This window comes from Panthera leo, chromosome A2, assembly GCF_018350215.1.
Source record: "Panthera leo isolate Ple1 chromosome A2, P.leo_Ple1_pat1.1, whole genome shotgun sequence".
Taxonomy (NCBI): domain Eukaryota; kingdom Metazoa; phylum Chordata; class Mammalia; order Carnivora; family Felidae; genus Panthera; species Panthera leo.
Genome location: NC_056680.1, coordinates 7,649,507 through 7,666,671, shown reverse-complemented (window position 1 = coordinate 7,666,671; position 17,165 = coordinate 7,649,507). Strand labels below are relative to the sequence as shown.

The following is a 17,165-nucleotide window of genomic DNA, read 5'->3' as shown; positions in this document are numbered from 1 at the left end:
AGGACTTTGTTGTTGTTGTTGTTACTTATTTATTTATTTAAATGATTTTATTTTTTAACATTTATTTATTATCGAGAGACAGAGACACACACAGCGTGAGCAGAGGAGGGGTAGAGAGAGGGGGAGACACAGAATCTGAAACAGGCTCCAGGCTCTGAGCTGTCAGCACAGAGCTCGACGCGGGGCTCGAACTCAAACCACGAGATGATGACCTGAGCGGAAGTTGGTCACCCAACCAACTGCGCCACCCAGGCACCCCTTAATTTGTTTTTTAATGTTTATTTACTTTTGAGAGGGAGAGAGAGACAGCGTGCGAAAAGGGGAGGGGCAGAGAAAGAGGGAGACACAGAATCTGAAGCAGGTTCCAGGCTCTGAGCTGTCAGCACAGAGCCTGACGCAGGGCTCGAACCCACAAACCTTGAGATCATGACCTGAGCCGAAGTTGGCTGTTTAACCGACTGAGCCACCCAGGCTCCCCTAGTCCTAGGACTTCCGTGTAGCAGTTGGGCCTGTCAGCAGGACAGGACTACATCCAGTTTTGATATCTCTCTCAGGAGAGCCTCTTTTAATCTCTAGCTGCTGAATAGCCATCTAGAGAGCTGCTATTCATTGAACCATCACTCCTCAAACTCCTGGCCTTTTTACTTTTTCCCTACCAAAATGTCCTGAATTTCTGATACAGTATTCGTTTTCAGTTGCAGCCATAACTAGTTATCTCAGTGGCTTAAATAACCCATACATCTGTTTTAACAGTTCTATAGGTCTGAAATCTGGTTTGGGTCTCCCTGGATGCAAAAGTGTCCACAGGCTGCATTCCTTTCTTGCAGGCTCTAGGGGAGAATCTGTTGCTTCCTCTTTCAAGTTGGCAGAATTCAGTTCCTTGCGGTTGTAAGACTGAGGTCGTTCTTCTCTTGCTGGCTCTAACCATGCCCAGCTTCTGGAGGTGATGTATCCTTTGGCTCATGGCCCACTTCCTCCCATATTTAAAGCCGGTTCTCCTGTCACATCTCTCTCTGAACCTTCTGTAGTCACATCTTTCGAAATGCAGCTGGGATTTTTTTCTGCTTTTAAGGATTTAAGTGATTAGTTTGGGCCCACCTGGCTAATCCAGGATAATCTGCCCATCTCAAAGGCTCTAACCTTAATCACATCTGCAGAGTCCCTTTTGCCAGGTAAGAGAACATATTAATAGGTTCTGGGGGATTAGGGCATGGACATCTCTCTTGGGAGGGGTCACTATCCTGCCTACCACAGATACTGTCTCAGATGGCCCTACCCCGACTGCCACGTAGACAGTTACAAAACTCCCGTTAATTCTGCCTCTTGTAACTTCACTAGCGTGCTCTCCATTCCTGCTGCTAAATCCTGTTTCAGACCAGCATTTCTAGTTTCAGGGTGTTAGGGAGTGATTTAACATCTTGTAATCTCTTCCTGTCTAATCTACATCATGTATTTTTGCCAGATTAATTTTCTTAAAACATGGCTCTGATGTCTTGGGTTCCTCCTCCCCCCATGGTTCCTTCAGTGGTGTAACTATGGAAGAACATCAGTTTTTTAGCCTGGTGTTGCCTACCTCCCTCAGACTGGCACTAGCCTGACTTGTGTGGGTTTCTTGGGTGTACCCTGAGCCAGCTCCCTGTTTGGGCAGGTCTCCCTGCTCCGTTCCCACTGAGCCCTCTCCACTCCCCTGGGCCAGTCCTTCCTGATGGTGTTCTTAGACCTTTGCTCTTCAGAAGCCCTCAGAACTGTATTTGCTTTATTCCTTCCGTTGTTGATACACGTTTTTAAAATGTATTTGTTTATTTACGAGTGTGCTTATGCAAGCAGGGGAAGGACAGAGAAAGAGGGAGAGAGAAAGTCTCAAGCAGGTTCCACTCTGTCAGCGTGGAGCCCGACGTGGGGCTCGATCTCCTGAACCGTGAGATCACAACCTGAACCAAAGTCAGTAGCTGGACGCTTAGCTGACTGAGCCACCCAGGGACCTGGATATGTTTTTATTTCCCTTCTAGGACTACTGCATGAGGGAAGCAACTAGAAATGAATCATGGGATCTTGGGCTGGAAGGGACCTAAAGTTTTATCTCATAACATGGCTGCCGTTCTGAGTATTCTACCTGGTCCTTCACGTCTTTCCGATCCTCCGGCCCTGAATGTAAAGCAGATGTGTGGTGGCGTCATCGGTTTTGCCGGGGAAGGGATGGACTCTCCGGTGAAAGCCTGGGTGTCAGGGGAGGTGCGCTGACCAGCTTCCTCCTTGCCACACTCTGGCTCCTCAGTGCCTGCCCTGGGCTCTTAACCTTCCTCTCTGGGGCCAGACAGGTTAAATCCAGTCTTCGCAGGGCATGACATTTTTGGTATTCTGAAGATTTTTTGGTTTTTCTCTGCCAAGCTAGACAATCCCAGTTCATAGGAGAGGTCAACAGCATTTAGACCCACAGATCTGTCTCGTGCCCAGATGTAGGGGTTGTCAGCATTGGTGAAGAGGGTACTTTGATGGGCTTCACAGGCAGCTGAGCATTGTTCTTAATGCCTGACTTGAGGATCAAGGGGCTGTGTGTTGCCACAGTTTTGTGAGTGGGATGACTGGGAAGTCCAATGTTCCATTCCTGTAGCGGGATGTGTACCTCTGGCTGTGCATACAGTGTTGTGTAGCTATTCTCATGTGGCTCTCCCAGAACCTGGGTTACTTTGAAAGTGGAGTGACTTGGGAATGCAAACTGGTACAGCCACTCTGGAAAACAGTGTGGAGGTTCCTCAAAAAATTAAAAATTTTTAAGATCTACCCTGTGACCCAGCAATAGCACTGCTAGGAATTTACCTAAGGGATACAGGAGTGCTGATGCATAGGGGCACTTGTACCCCAATGTTTATAGCAGCACTTTCAACAATAGCCAAATGATGGAAAGAGCCTAAATGTCCATCAACTGATGAATGGATAAAGAAATTGTGGTTTATATGCATAATGGAATACTACTTGGCAATCAGAAAGAATGAATTATGGCCTTTTGTAGCAACATGGATGGAACTGGAGAGTGTGATGCTAAGTGAAATAAGTCATACAGAGAAAGACAGATACCATACGTTTTCACTCTTATGTGGATCCTGAGAAACCTAACAGAAGACCATGGGGGAGGGGAAGGAAAAAAGGGGCGCCTGGGTGGCTCAGGGGTTAAGGGGTTAGAGGGGCGCCTGGGTGGCTCAGTCGGTTAAGCGGCCGACTTTGGCTCAGGTCATGATCTCGCGGTCTGTGAGTTCGAGCCCCGCGTCGGGCTCTGTGCTGACAGCTCAGAGCCTGGAGCCTGTTTCAGATTCTGTGTCTCCCTCTCTCTGACCCTCCCCCGTTCATGCTCTGTCTCTCTCTCTCTCAAAAATAAATAAACGTTAAAAAAAAAAAAAAGTTAGAGAGGGAGAGAGCCAAACCATAAGAGACTCTTAAAAACGGAGAATAAACTGAGGGTTGATGGGGGGTGAGAGGGAGGGAAAGGTGGGTGATGGGCATTGAGGAGGGCACCTGTTGGGATGAGCACTGGGTGTTGTATGGAAACCAATTTGACAATAAATTTCATATTAAAAAAAAAAAAGAAAGTAGAATGACTTGGCCTGGAAGGGGTTACATGCAAGGAGTGTGTGTGTGTGTGTGTGTGTGTGTGTGTGTGTGTGTGTGTATAATATATATAGTATATACTGTCACCATATCTGCAGTCAGTCTTGTCTATACTATAGAAAGACCTTTCCTGACCCACCCAGGTCAGGAGGTCCCTGCCCGGCAGTCCCTGCATCCAGTTACCCGACTCATTGCCTGGAATAGGGCTTGGCATAACAGGGACCCATAGATGTGTTGGGGATCAAGGCTAGAGGCGGGGTCCGCATGCACTTGGAGCAGCCACTGTATGACCTTAGTCCAGCAAAGCCTGTTGCTTGCATTCCTGGTTTTGCTGCTCGCATTTGCCCTTGGAAACACCAGCCTGGGAGAGCCCTGTTCTTGCCCTTTCAGCTGGTGATAGATAACGGGTTATGCCATCTGTACAGGTGCTGAGTGGGAGGGTTCAGAGATGATGAAGGCCTGGTCCCTGCACAGGGTACTTCTTCTCCAGTGACAGATGCTAACCAAGCTGGTTAGACCTGTTCTCCTCCCATGTCTACAGCTGGCACCCGGGCTAGGAACCACAGCTTGTTTCTTCCTCTCTCTTTCCTTGGTGTCTTCTGCTCTTGCTCCTTTCCTCTTCTCTCCTGCCACTGCCCACCCCCCACCCCCCACCCCCCCCGCCCAAAAAAAAGGCAAGACGCTAATCCTCAATAATCAAATCAGGTTGTGCTTTTCTAGCCAAACTCCTGACCAGTGTGCACTCCTAAGAGATTAGGTACAGACACTCGAAACGAAGAGATCTTTGGTGAGGTGCCAGCCAGTCTTCTCACTCCCATCTGTTGCCTCTGAGTGTGGGCGCCCCTGCTGCCCCAGATGCCTTTACTTCCCCAGTGCTTACATTCCTCATTAGAATGCTGCCTACCCCCCCTCCCCACATCCCCCCAGCCTTTGGGAATGTTAGCTGGCTGTTCCCCACAGCATCTTGTGGCCTGGGTCTACTCACTCCAACGCTGGCCACCCTGTGGTGTGCCCTTCCTTGGGGTCTTGCCAGAAGAACTAGAGGGAGACCACCTGTAAGTCAGTGAACAGGAGGACCCCAACTGTGCGGGCTGCTTCCACTGTCCCAGTTCCTTTGGAAATAGCACCTGTTCTCTCAAACTCCTCTAGCCCCTCACCTTCAGAAAAAGTGAAGAAGAAAAACTGAAAAACTAAAGAGGCGGACCTCCTTCAGGTTGCATGTGCCTTCTTAATGACTTTGTAGGCATTCTAGCAGGACTTGAGGACCTCAGGAGGAGGAGAAAACCACCACATATATATATATTTTCTAACACTCATATATATCCAGTTTATTTCCAAAGTTCTTTAAAACTGTGGTATTAATTCTTAAAGTAAACAAAGTTGCTTAACAGCCTTTCTTTCTCCCCTGTTTTCTTCCCACAGGCTCAAAGATTTGGAAAGAGATAGCCTTACAGAAAAGGTAATCCCCACCTTAAATTTTATTACCAAATGTGATTATTTGACAGACACTTTGTGCCTCAAGCATTTTTTTTTTCACGTACGTTTGTTTTTGAGAGAGAGAGAGAGAGAGAGAGAGAGAGCGTGCACACAAGAGCACCCAAGTGGGAAAGGGACAGACAGAGACAGAGAATCCAAAACGGGCTCCAGGCTCTGAGCTGTCAGCACAGAGCTTGATGTGGGGCTTGAACTCCTGAACCAGGAGATCATGACCTGAGCCAAAGTCAGACACTCAACTGAATGAGCCACCCAGGTGCCCCTGTGGCTCATAAAAAGTTTGAGTTGGAGTTGGCTTATCCCCATAGTTTCAAGGATAACCTAAATATTCTTTTTCTTAAAATTTTTTTTTAACGTTTATTTATTTTTGAGACAGAGAGAGAGCATGAATGGGGGAGGGTCAGAGAGAGAGGGAGACACAGAATCTGAAACAGGCTCCAGGCTCTGAGCTGTCAGCACAGAGCCCGATGCGGGGCTTGAGCTCATGAACCGCGAGATCATGACCTGAGCTGAAGTCGGACGCTTCACCGACTGAGCCACCCAGGCGCCCCTAGATACTATTCTTTTTTTTTTTTTTTTTTTTTTTTTTTTTTTAAATTTTTTTTTTTTAATTTTTTTTAACGTTTATTTATTTTTGAGACAGAGAGAGACAGAGCATGAACAGGGGAGGGGCAGAGAGAGAGGGAGACACAGAATCCGAAACAGGCTCCAGGCTCTGAGCTGTCAGCACAGAGCCCGATGCGGGGCTCGAACTCACGGACCGCGAGATCATGACCCGAGCCGAAGTCGGACGCTTAACCGACCGAGCCACCCAGGCGCCCCAACCTAGATACTATTCTTAATGTGCTGCTGATTTGGTTCATTTTTGGTAACTCATTGACAAGTTTCCCAGTCTAGGTTCCACACCATCAGTTCTGAATTGTAACTTATCCTGGTCTTATTCCTCAAAAGTGCAGTTTTTCCTAAAACACTGTTCTAGGTCTCTGTCCCACATCTAGCCTTTCATTTTTCACCACTCTGGAGATACATTTGTTAAGATCACATTGTACCATCACAAACGTGTCTTGTGAATATTCAGTTTTTTAAGGCTGAATCAGCATTTCCTGCCATTCGGTTATTTTGTGATCAGGCAGCTTAATTATCTGTGTATTAGTCCATTAGTTAGTAACTCGGGTGTTTGAGGACATGTAAACCTATATTCTTCCCTTAGGAATGTGTGAAGGAGAAATTGAATCTCTTGCATGAATTTCTGCAAACAGAAATAAAGAATCAGTTATGTGACTTGGAAACCAAATTACATAAAGAAGAATTATCAGAGGTAAGTCACTTCTTGACATCCTGGCGTCTAGGAAACATCCCCTCCCGTGTTAACTCCTGTGTGACCAGGGAGGCAGAATCCTCCCCAGCTCTCCCTGTTACCCAATAGTTATAAAGGAAATGCGTGTTTCCTTATTCTCTTATTGCCACGTGTTTGCATTCACTGCTACTTAAATTATCCTTTCCTGCTATAGGAGGGCTACCTGGCTAAAGTCAAATCCCTTTTAAATAAAGATTTATCCTTGGAGAATGGAGCTCATGCTCTCAGTCGGGAAGTGAATGGATGTCTAGAAAACGGGAGCCAGACAAGTGGTGAGGACCGCAGAGTGGGAATGGCAGAGGAAAACAAATCCCCCAAGCCTGTTTCCAAACTTTACACACCCAGAAGAAGCAAATCGGACGGAGAGACAAAGTGTAAGACCCCTTGACTCCTTTCATCTTGGTGGAGACTGGCTGTCCCCTTACACGGTACCAGACTTGGAGCCATAGGTCCCCTGGGGCGGTACTTCCTGGTTTGTTTCTTGTCTATACCTCCTAACTAGCTTAGATGTATATGCTGTACTTCTTCAGTTTTTTTTCTTTAACCAAATATCGAGCATTAGATCCCAAAACAGCTAAACTCATGCTGTATAAGGTAACAGGAGTTATTAATATTATTGTTTCTAAGTTCTATGCCTATTGAAGCTAAATGTATAGACTCCTTCCCAATTTGTAGTCAAAGTAACTCTTCTGGAATTTTTAAAACTCAAAGAGCATGGGACTTGAGTGCAGGTTGGGTTCTTGGCCACTTTATCTTTTGATGATCTGAGAGTTTGTTTCCTTGTCTGGTTCAGGGTCTGGCCCCTCCAATAAGAGCTCCAGTAACATGGCTCAGCAAACTGGCAGGTGCTAATTGCTACCTTTATCAAGACTGTTCCTGGTTAGAACAAGAGAAGGGTACTTAATCTTCAGAACCTGATTCTCTGTGCTATCTTGGTAATGCCAAAGAACTGCACCTTTTCTGTGAACTTTTTTATTCATAGTGGCTTTTTTTGTTTCTTTTTTCTTTAAACAGCTGAAGTTTCATCTAGCCCCAGGATTACAAGGCAAACTACCAGGCAGACCACCATCCTATCTCATTTCTCAAGGGGGTCAGTATATAATGAATCGACCACCGCCTTTTCTTGGGGCCAACTGTTTCTGGTAAAACAGGAATGGAATTAGGGTATAATGTAGCAATTTTTTTTTTTTTTTTAAGTTTTATTTAGAGACAGTGGGGGAGGGACAGAGTGAGAGAAGGAGAGCTAGAATCCTGAGCAGGCTCCATGCTGTCTGCAGAGCCTGATGTGAGGCTCGATGAGATTATGACCTAAACCAAAATCGAGAGTTGGACACTTAGCTGATTGAGCCACCCAGGTGCCCCTAATTTAGCAATTCTGACTTCCACATTGCATAGGTTTTCATCTTGCAGTTTTTTTAATTAAATATTCACGAAGAGCATTTCTCAAGACCTCCTGTCTACTTACTCTTATAGGAACCTTCAAATATACACAAAACTAGCCAGGACAGTAAAATGAACACCAAGTACCTGTCCCCCAGTGGCCATAGTTATCAGCTGGCCATCTTTTCGTCTGTAAACTCTCCCCCAGCTGGATTGCTTTGAAACCCATCTCAGATATGTCCTTTGAATTTTTTTTTAATGTTTATTGATTTTTGAGAGTGAGAGAGACAGAGCATGAGTGGGGGAGGTGCAGAGAGAGAGAGGAAGAGAGACCGAATCCGAAGTAGGCCTCAGGCTCTGAGCTGTCAGCACAGAGCCCAATGCGGGGCTTGAACTCATGAACTGTGAGATCATGACTTGGGCCGAAGTCAGATGCTTAACTGAATGAGCCACCCAGACACCTCCTCAGATGTCATTTGAAACCCATCTCAGAAATGTAGATTTCTAGATGATAAAATATTTTTTTAACCTTTTATTCATATTTTTCTAGAATTACTAATGTTTAGCAAACATGTTTTATCTTTTTAAAAAGACTAACTCTAATATTTTCATACTTTATAAAGCATAACAATTCCTTACTATCAAGTATGTAACCAGTGTTTGTATTTTCCCATGTGTGGCAAATTGTGTTTACTTGATTTGTTTTTAAGCCCTTCAAATTATAGATTCCTTTTTTCTTGCCATTTATTTGAAGAAATTAGTTCACTTGTCCAATAGAGTTTCTAGGTCTCGCTGACTGCATCCTTTGGTGGTTAATGTCTTCCTTGTCTTGTTTCTCGTAAACTGGTAGTTAGGTTTAGAAGTTGGATCAGATTCCAGCTCTATCATTTTCTGAGACTTCTTCACAGATGGTGCCGTCTTTCCATCAGAGGCATGTGATGTCTCTTCTGTGATGCCAGCAGCTGTTGATCAATGTCTAGCTCCATGATTTCTTAGGTTTGCAAAGTGGTGCGCTTCTAACCCGTCACTCAAGAGTTAAAGCCTCTTTCGATATCCTGGCAGTGAGGGCATTTCCTTGGAGGGAAGAAGGCACCCATGCCCTGAGTCTGTCTTAAAGAGGCCGCCTTTGGTAGGGAGGAATACAAGTCCTCTCATGCCTGGTGGAGGTCTAGGGTCTGGTGAAGCTAACGGTCGGCTTTCCTGTCTGTGTCAGCCCTGCCAAACGGAAACCTGAGGAAGAGCGTGAAAAAGCGAAATCGGATGATCATGTTGAGGAAGAAAAAGACCAGGTAGGGCTGACATTATCAAGTTTCTTCACTCTGCCTTCTTTTGGTATTTTGCTGGTAGCCCTGACTTTACACTTGACCTATCTAAATGGACTTGAAGTGACCAAGAAGGTGTTAGGACCTGTCCCTGGACCTGGGTAGTATGAAGTATGTCACAGTTAGGCCTGAGGGCTCCACAGGCCCCTGCTACTCACAAGGCAGCCCCATAACTTCAGAGTCTGTTACTTCCTGTGTCTGCTTTCTTACTTCTCTAGCTGACAAGATTGGCCATCAACTGTGACATTTTATTCTTTGGGCTTATTTATTTTGAGAGAGATGGAGAGGAGAAAGTGAATCCCAAGCAGGCTGCATGCTGTCCACGCAGAGCCTGATGCGGGCTCGAACCCAGGAACCGTGAGATCATGACCTGAGCTGAAACCAAGAGTCAGATGCTCAACCGACTGAGCAACCCAGGCACCCCTGTTTATTTTTTAAAGCTTTTTTAAAAAAATGTATTTTTTTTAAAGTTTTCTTATTTTGAGAGAGAGAGAGAGAGAGAGAGCAGGGGAGGGGCATAGAGAGAATTCCAAGCAGGCTCTGCACTGCCAGAACAGCCTGACACGGGGCTCGAACTCACAAACCACAAGACCATGACCCTAGCTAAAATCAAGAGTCGGACACCGAACCAACTGAGCCACCCGGGTGCTACTTATTTTCCTTAAGTTTATTTATTTTTGAGAGAGACAAAAAGTGTGAGCCGGGTAGGAGCAGAGAGAAAGAGAGAGAATCCTAAGCAGGATATGCGCTGCCTGCTGCGGAGCCTGACTTGGGGCTTGAATCCATGAACCATGAGATCATGACTTGAGCTGAAACCAAGAGTTGGATGCTTAACCAAGTGAGCCACCTAGGTGCCCCAAATGTTTATTTTTGAGAGAGAGTGAAGGAGGGCAGAGAGTGAGGGGGGAGAGGGAATCCCAAGCAGGCTCTGCACTGTCAGCGTAGAGCCCGATGCAGAGGTTGAACTCACAAACCACGAGATCGTGACCTGGAGCCAAGCTCAAGAGTCGGATGCTTAACCAACTGAGTCATCCAGGTGCCCCCAAAACTTTAATCAATCAATTAATTAATTAATTTTGAGAGACTGAGAGCAGGGAGGGGGTAGAGAGCAGGAGAGAGGGAGAATCCCAAGCAGGCTCTGTGTTATCAGTGCAGAGCCCAATGTGGGGCTCGATCTGACAAACTGAGATCATGACCTGAGCCAAAATCCAGAGTCGGGTGCTTAACTGACCGAGCCACCCAGGCACCCCGAGCTGTGACATGTTTAAAGCATTTGCTTCTGGGGCGCCTGGGTGGCTCAGTCGGTTGAGCGTCCGACTTCGGCTCAGGTCACGATCTCACGGTTCGTGAGTTCGAGCCCCGCGTCGGGCTCTGGGCTGACGGCTCAGAGCCTGAAGCCTGCTTCCGATTCTGTGTCTCCCTCTCTCTCTGCCCCTCCCCCATTCATGCCCTGTCTCTTTATTAAGTTTAATAAAACTTAAACATTACGTGACATTTAAATAAACATTTTAAAAAAAAAATTAAAAAAAAAAAATAAAGCATTTGCTTCTGCCGTCCTTAGCTCCTTTTCCACATCCAACTTGTCTAATAGTAGAGCATTAGAGTTGCTATATGTAGTGTAATAATGCTACTTAGACCTCATAGGTTAGAAAACCAGTGGCTTACTGAAGTGTCTTTGATACAGAAGATGTTAGTCTGTGATGGTACTTTCCCTTGTGACTTGAGGCCCAAACCTAGATAATACCAGATGGTCGCACATCAATTTTCTTTTTGATTTTGCTGCAGGATTAGCTATGTACGTTGAAGGGAAGTCTGTAGGTTTATGTGTGGGTAGTAAATGCCTTACTGCTACTGATAGAGCGACCGTGGCATTACTGACTTTTGGGGCTAGATAATCCTTTGCTGTGGAGGCGGTGGGGCGGTCCTGTGGTTTATAGCATGTAGCAGCATCCCGACCTCTACTCTCTAGGTACCAGTAGTAATCCCCCTCTCCCCTCTCAGTTGTCACCACCAAAAATCATCGTCAGACACTTCCAAATTGGGGGGAGGGGTAAAATTACTCTGGCTGAGAAGCACTGGGCTAAGGGGTATCAAGTGTCACTGGGCTACCACTCTCCTTGAGGTAGGCTTGACAACCTGTTGTAAGACCCATGGATTCTGTTTTTAGAAACCACATGTAGGGGCACCTGGGTGGCTCAGTCGGTTAAGCGGCCGACTTCGGCTCAGGTCATGATCTCACGGTCCACGAGTTCAAGCCCCGCGTCGGGCTCTGTGCTGACAGCTCGGAGCCTGGAGCCCGTTTCGGATTCTGTGTCTCCCTCTCTCTCTGCCCCTCCCCTGTTCATGCTCTCTCTCTGTCTCAAAAATAAAATAAACATTAAAAAAAAAAACATTAAAAAAAAAAAAAAAAAAAGAAACCACATGTTACTGTCCATGACCTTTATTCTGATGTCTATAGTTAAGTTTAGGTTACCTGCTTTTAAGTAGGAAACTGAGGCACAGAGGGAACCATGTATTCAGATCAGTGGCCAAGTCTCTTGTCTCTTAGGAGAAAGCATTCCAGACAGAACAGGCTTGATCTTGTAATATCAATAGCTCTCTTCCACATGTACCTGTTTTAGAGTGGTTTCTTGCACCCTAACCTTTTAGAAGGCTCGTGTACCCTTTTCATCTGGCTTTTCAAGAAACCTGCCATTTCACTGGCAGTTTGTGTGAGGCCTGGGAGGCTTTGTTTATGAAGGCTTGTAAGAACATTGTCACAATATGCTAGATAAGACTTGGTGTATCCAGCCAGCAGTGTCAGATAGTTTTGTCACATAAGTCCTCATACAGGGATCATCTTTTTTAGTCCATTTAAAGTTACGAGAACTTATTATGTTTTAAAAATGGGTATTACATGCATTTAGTAAAACTTCTAAATAGTATAAAAGGATGTTTGGTGCATAGATCTCCCTTCCTCCTGACCTTCCAGAGTGGGGAAGAGGCAAGGATTTATCAGTTTCCTCTATGTTGTCTGAGAGAGAGCGAGAAAGAGACTTAGTATGAAATCTACCATTAGAGTTCTCTAGAGAGACAAGATGTATGTGTAAGATTAATTTTAAACTTGGCTCCTGCGGTTAAGGCTGGCAAGACTAAAGCATGCAGGACAGGCCAACAGGCTGGAGACTCAGGGAAGAGCTGGTGTAGATCCAGTCTGAAGGCAGCCTGGAGGCAGAATTTTCCATCTATGCACCTACATATACCACAGATGTTTGTGTATGTGTTGCCTATAATAGAATACAACAAGGTTCTGTGTACTTCCCTAAATTTCTCCAATGGTAACATCTAGAACTGTAATACCTCAGCAAAACCAGGAAAGTGACCTCGCTGTACAATCTAGACTTTATTCAGATTTTACCAGTTTTCGCATGTGTGTATATGCACTCACGTGTATGGAGTCTTGTAACCTCTACCCCAAACAGGATCCAGATCTGTTTCGTCACTGCAATATATCTATCCCTCTTAAATACACGTAGATACCCTGGAGACGGCAGACAGTGTGAAATGGTACACCAGGGTATTCGTCCGGGAAGAGCTAGTGTCCTCACTTCCTGCTGTGAATCCCAAATTACTATTTTGTTTTTTCCTAATATTAAAGACTTCCTGACTGGGGGTGGAGGATCTTTGATTCTTTTATAGAGCGTCACTGGAAACCTCTGGTACGCGGGCATGTGCTGGGCCAACTCCTGGGCCTCCTTCGTTTTGAGGGTAGTGGGACGGCACTACCAGACTGATGCTTATTACCCGGATCTTTCCCTTAAACCCAGCCCCCGCCCCCATTTTTAACTGTGCCAAATGTATTTAATACTGTCACTCATGCTTTTCATGTTGATCTTCTTTGAAATGAACGTTCTTGTCTTCCTTCTCTCCACACAGGAGGAAAAGAGGCGGAGAGTTACATCCAGAGAACAGTAAGAACGATTAATATACCTGTTCTGTACAATGTGCAATCTTCATTACTGAAATTACTTTTCTGCAAAGTTTTAAAGAGCTTTATTGTGAGTTGCCATGGCGACCATAGATGGCTCAAGAATGCTGAATTTGGGGTCAGATTATTAGCCTTTAATTCATGTAGAATTCTCATTGCAAAGAATGAATTGAGGGGAACCGGCCATTGTCAGAACCAGATTTAAAGGTCTGATTAAATATTAAAGTAGTATGTGCCTTTCAGGGCCTCTGAGATGGAGATTGCTCTCTGGGGTAGGAAGAGGAGGACCTTAGGAAAACTGCTGGCAGGGGAGGGGTTGGGGAAAGTCACCCTTGGGGTGTGTGTTACTTTGCTTGACAGAGTTGCTAGACCGCTCCCTGCAGAAGAACCGGAGAGAGTAGGACCTGGAACACACATGGAAGAAGAGGAGGAAAGAGACGAAAAAGTAAAGCCTGGTCACATCCGAGTTTGTCCATTGTACTTTACTTGGAGTCCCTGTTCGGTTTCAGGAAGGGGGTCACTGGGAGGGGGGCCACATGTAGGAACAAAAGGACTTTCTCTCCTGATCAAAATGACCTTGACTTTAGTCAAAATGCTTTTCAGACTTCTTTTTCTGTGATTCTCTACCCAGAAGGGGGGTTGTGTGGCTTTCGTGATAAGGACACTGCGTTAGGCTTGGGGAGCAGCTGGACCTTCTGCTATTCCATCAGTGACAGAACTTCAGTCTGTGCCCCTGCCCATCTGCCTCCCTTGCTCACCAAGTCTTTGTGGGAATCTGACTTTCAAACACAAGGGGTGCTGAAATTCTATAGCATCATCCAGATATAAAGTTGCATTCTTTTTTTTTTTTTTTTTAAGTTTATTTATTTTGAAAGAGAGCAAGCATGCGAGCAGGGGAGGGGCAGAGAGAGAATCCCAGTCAGGTTCCACGCTGTCAGCACAGAGCCCACGTGGGGCTTGATCTCCCCAGCTGTGAGATTATGACCTGACCTGAAATCAAGAATCAGCCACTCAGCCAACCGAGCCACCCAGGTGGCCCTAAAGTTGCATTCTTCATGGCGATCAGACCAGATCTCCCCAGGTCTGCCTCAGACCTCCAGTTTCTTTGTACAATCCGAATTTAAGGTTCTGTGAAAGACCGATGTGCCACCTGAACCCCCTCGAGGAGAGGATAGGGGAGGGAATGGGGGTTTGATAATGGGAAGCTTACCATTGGACAGTGTTGTCCTATATGACAGAAGGGCTAACGTTGGGCAGCCACTGGCAACAGGGCAACATTGGGTCCTGTTTTGGGGCGTCTGGCTGGTTCAGGTGGTTCAGTGTCTGACTCCTGAATTCGGCTCAGGTCATGATCTCATGGTTCATGAGACTGAACCCCAAGTTGGGCTCTGTGCTGAGCATGGAGCTTGCTTAAGATTCTCTCCCTCTCTCTCTCTGTCCCTCCCCCGCATGCATGTGCCTCTCTCTCTCTCTCTCTCTCTCTCTCTCTCTCTCTCTCAAAATATCTAGAAGTTTCTTACAAACTTGAATGGAGGGTAAAGGATGGGTGTCTGTTATTGCTCTAGTTGGGGATCAACTGAGTGACCATTCTTGAAGAACCATTTGGTATAAAGCTAGCCTTTAATCGATCACCTCTCCTACCCTGATACTAGTTAGATAGCAGTTATACTCCAGCTCATTTGGGAACAGGCAGTTCTAGTGGGCTTGCTCAACTGCCCTCAGGGCGCGTTGGGCAGGATTGAAATTCCTTGCCTGTGGTCAGACTCCCAGTACCTCTTCTTGCAGTAGATGGGTCTTCAGTGTGTTTCTTCTCTTAACATCACTAACCCTTGTGGTCTCTTCACAAAATGTGGAGTTTGAGGCCGAATTCACTCGGGACCTTTTCCACAAAGGTGTGTTTAGCTCTTTTAAACTTGGGTTCAGAACGATCGTCATCAGTGTTTGAGGCGGAGCACTTGCTGAGAGTGGGCCATCCTGTTTCATGCTTTTATTATAGATTCCTAGTTCTGTTAGCCAGTTGTCTGTGAGGTCGTCCACACGTACTCATGACGTGTGATAGAGGGGTTTGGGGGCAAAGCACTTAGATTACAGAACTCTTAGATCCTGCAACTTCCTGCTTACTTACCACCCCCCCCCCAAAAAAAAACAAAAAACAAAAAACCTTGCTATCTTGAAGATAGGTCGTATTTACTCCCACCAGCTAGACTGTAGGATCAGTTTAGGTATTGTTTCCATAGAACAATGGAAAGATCAGGGCTAAATGGGGGAAAATTAACTAGTTTCTTTTTTACCCCCTTCTTAGGAAGAAAAGAGGCTCAGAAGTCAAACCAAAGAACCGTAAGTATAGTTAACATGCCTTTGTACTTCCTAGTGTGAAAATCGCTAAAATAAGTGTTCTGGTAAAAATAATGGGTTAGGCAGAGCATTAGGTACGTAAGTTCTATGTGTGTGGGTGGTTCCACTTGGGGAAGGTCGGAGTACCGGAGTGAAGGCTGAGCTCAGCTGATCTTGACCTGAGGCCCTTCCTCAGTGGTGGTCATTCAACACATAGTTTGTGAGGTGGTGAGAAAGGGCATCAAATGAGCTGCTGCGTTCCTCCCCCGTTGGCTGTGAGGATGCCGGGTAATTATGGTTGCTGAAGCTCAGTCAGTGGCTTAAGACCTCATTTACTGAGCTTGCAAGTCTGCCTCCTGGTGTCTGTTGACTGATCTTGGCCAGGCTTGGTGGAGATGATGGGGACGACCTGGCCAGCCCGGGCGTGCTTTTGTGGCGGTGGCGGAGTGTGAGGGCAGAGGTCAAGAGCACTTCAAGTCTCTGTTGGCATCCAGTTGGCTGGAGGAAATGTCGAGACCGGGCCTGTGTCTAGGGGTGGGCAGAGCACCCAAACGGAGGGGCAGAGCCCGGAAGTGAAGATCCCGTGTGGCTAGTCAGCTTTCCACGGTTACTGATGCAGGTTACACATCCGACCGGCTGTCGTGAACCCACACGGGGTCCAGCTCTGGGCCAGACACTTGCCTTCTGCCTCTGTGGGCAGAATTCCCATCAGGTTACAGGAAATCGATGGAGTCCTATTTGTGTGTGTGTGTGTGGGGGGGGAGGTTATTTTGTTTTAAACTGTTCATTTAAGCTGTTTGTTTCATTTATATGAAGTGTTGATGGCATCTCTGAAGATCATAAGTTCTGGAGTAATAAATGGCTTTCGGGCTTCCTATAGGGAAGACTTGCCCTTCAGCTGGGAAAGGCAGTCCATGCTCTGGGTCCGGGGAGGAGACTGTAAGCCATCACTGGGGGTGCTTGCAGTGGTGTCCGCCTCCCCGAACTGATTGCGTGGATGCGTCCGGTTTTGTGTGACAGAACACCTAAACTGAAGTCGAAGGAGGAGCTGGACCGAGAAGGAAGAACAGGAGTGCAGGCCGAAACGGATGAAGGAGACGAGAGGGTAAAGACTGAATCTTTGCTTCTTAAATTCCACTTTTCTTCTATTCCCATTTGGTCGGGACACATGGTGTGGGGCAGGGCTCTGGGTTCAAATCCAGCCCTACCTCCCCACGGGGCGACTCTGGGAAAGTTCCCTAATCCCCCTCATAGGGGTTGGTGGTTGTCTCGTGTCTGTGTGTACAGTGGTCTGCTTCCCTGTAACGGTGGACAGGGCCTGTGTGCACCTTGACGAAGGTGTGTGCGCGTTTGGCTGCACTTGATCCTCCCCTCGGACGCGCCAGCCACACCTGTGTTGCTCTGCCAGCCTCCTAAGTTCCGAGTCTAGGTCTCCCCGTCCTGCCAGCCTCCCCCGTTCAGCTAAGTGAACATACTTAAACTCTGCAACTTTATGCATGGAGTGGGGCTGGGCCTTCGTATAAGTGCAGGATGGCAAGGTCATCTGCAGGGCGGTCCCGCTGACTGAACTCCAGGGAGGGGAGGTTCGGGCACTGGGGGGCCGCAGCACGGGACTCCCCAGCTCTATAAGCCGCGTGGTCCCTGTCTAAGAGAAGTCCAACTGGGATAATCCCAGGATCGTCTGGTTTTTCTGTCTCTTGAGATTTAG

The 17,165-nt window shown here is 46.6% G+C and overlaps 1 protein-coding gene across 6 annotated transcripts in view; it reads left to right on the top strand.

Annotated features, from left to right (window-relative positions):
• The window catches only part of DNMT1 (DNA methyltransferase 1), a 47,192-nt gene that overhangs the window by 4,403 nt on the left and 25,624 nt on the right, over positions 1-17,165 (top strand). For 4 of the 6 annotated variants that reach the window (XM_042928374.1, XM_042928373.1, XM_042928375.1 and 1 more), the window contains 9 exons: positions 5,026-5,062; positions 6,308-6,415; positions 6,609-6,828; positions 7,469-7,544; positions 9,048-9,123; positions 13,072-13,106; positions 13,484-13,568; positions 15,426-15,460; positions 16,478-16,562. In XM_042928374.1, coding sequence (XP_042784308.1) covers positions 5,026-5,062; positions 6,308-6,415; positions 6,609-6,828; positions 7,469-7,544; positions 9,048-9,123; positions 13,072-13,106; positions 13,484-13,568; positions 15,426-15,460; positions 16,478-16,562 — 757 coding nt within the window. Of the gene's footprint in view, positions 1-819; positions 944-5,025; positions 5,063-6,307; positions 6,416-6,608; positions 6,829-7,468; positions 7,545-9,047; positions 9,124-13,071; positions 13,107-13,483; positions 13,569-15,425; positions 15,461-16,477; positions 16,563-17,165 lie in introns of those variants that run through there. The other 2 variants (XM_042928377.1, XM_042928378.1) reach the window with 2 other exon arrangements.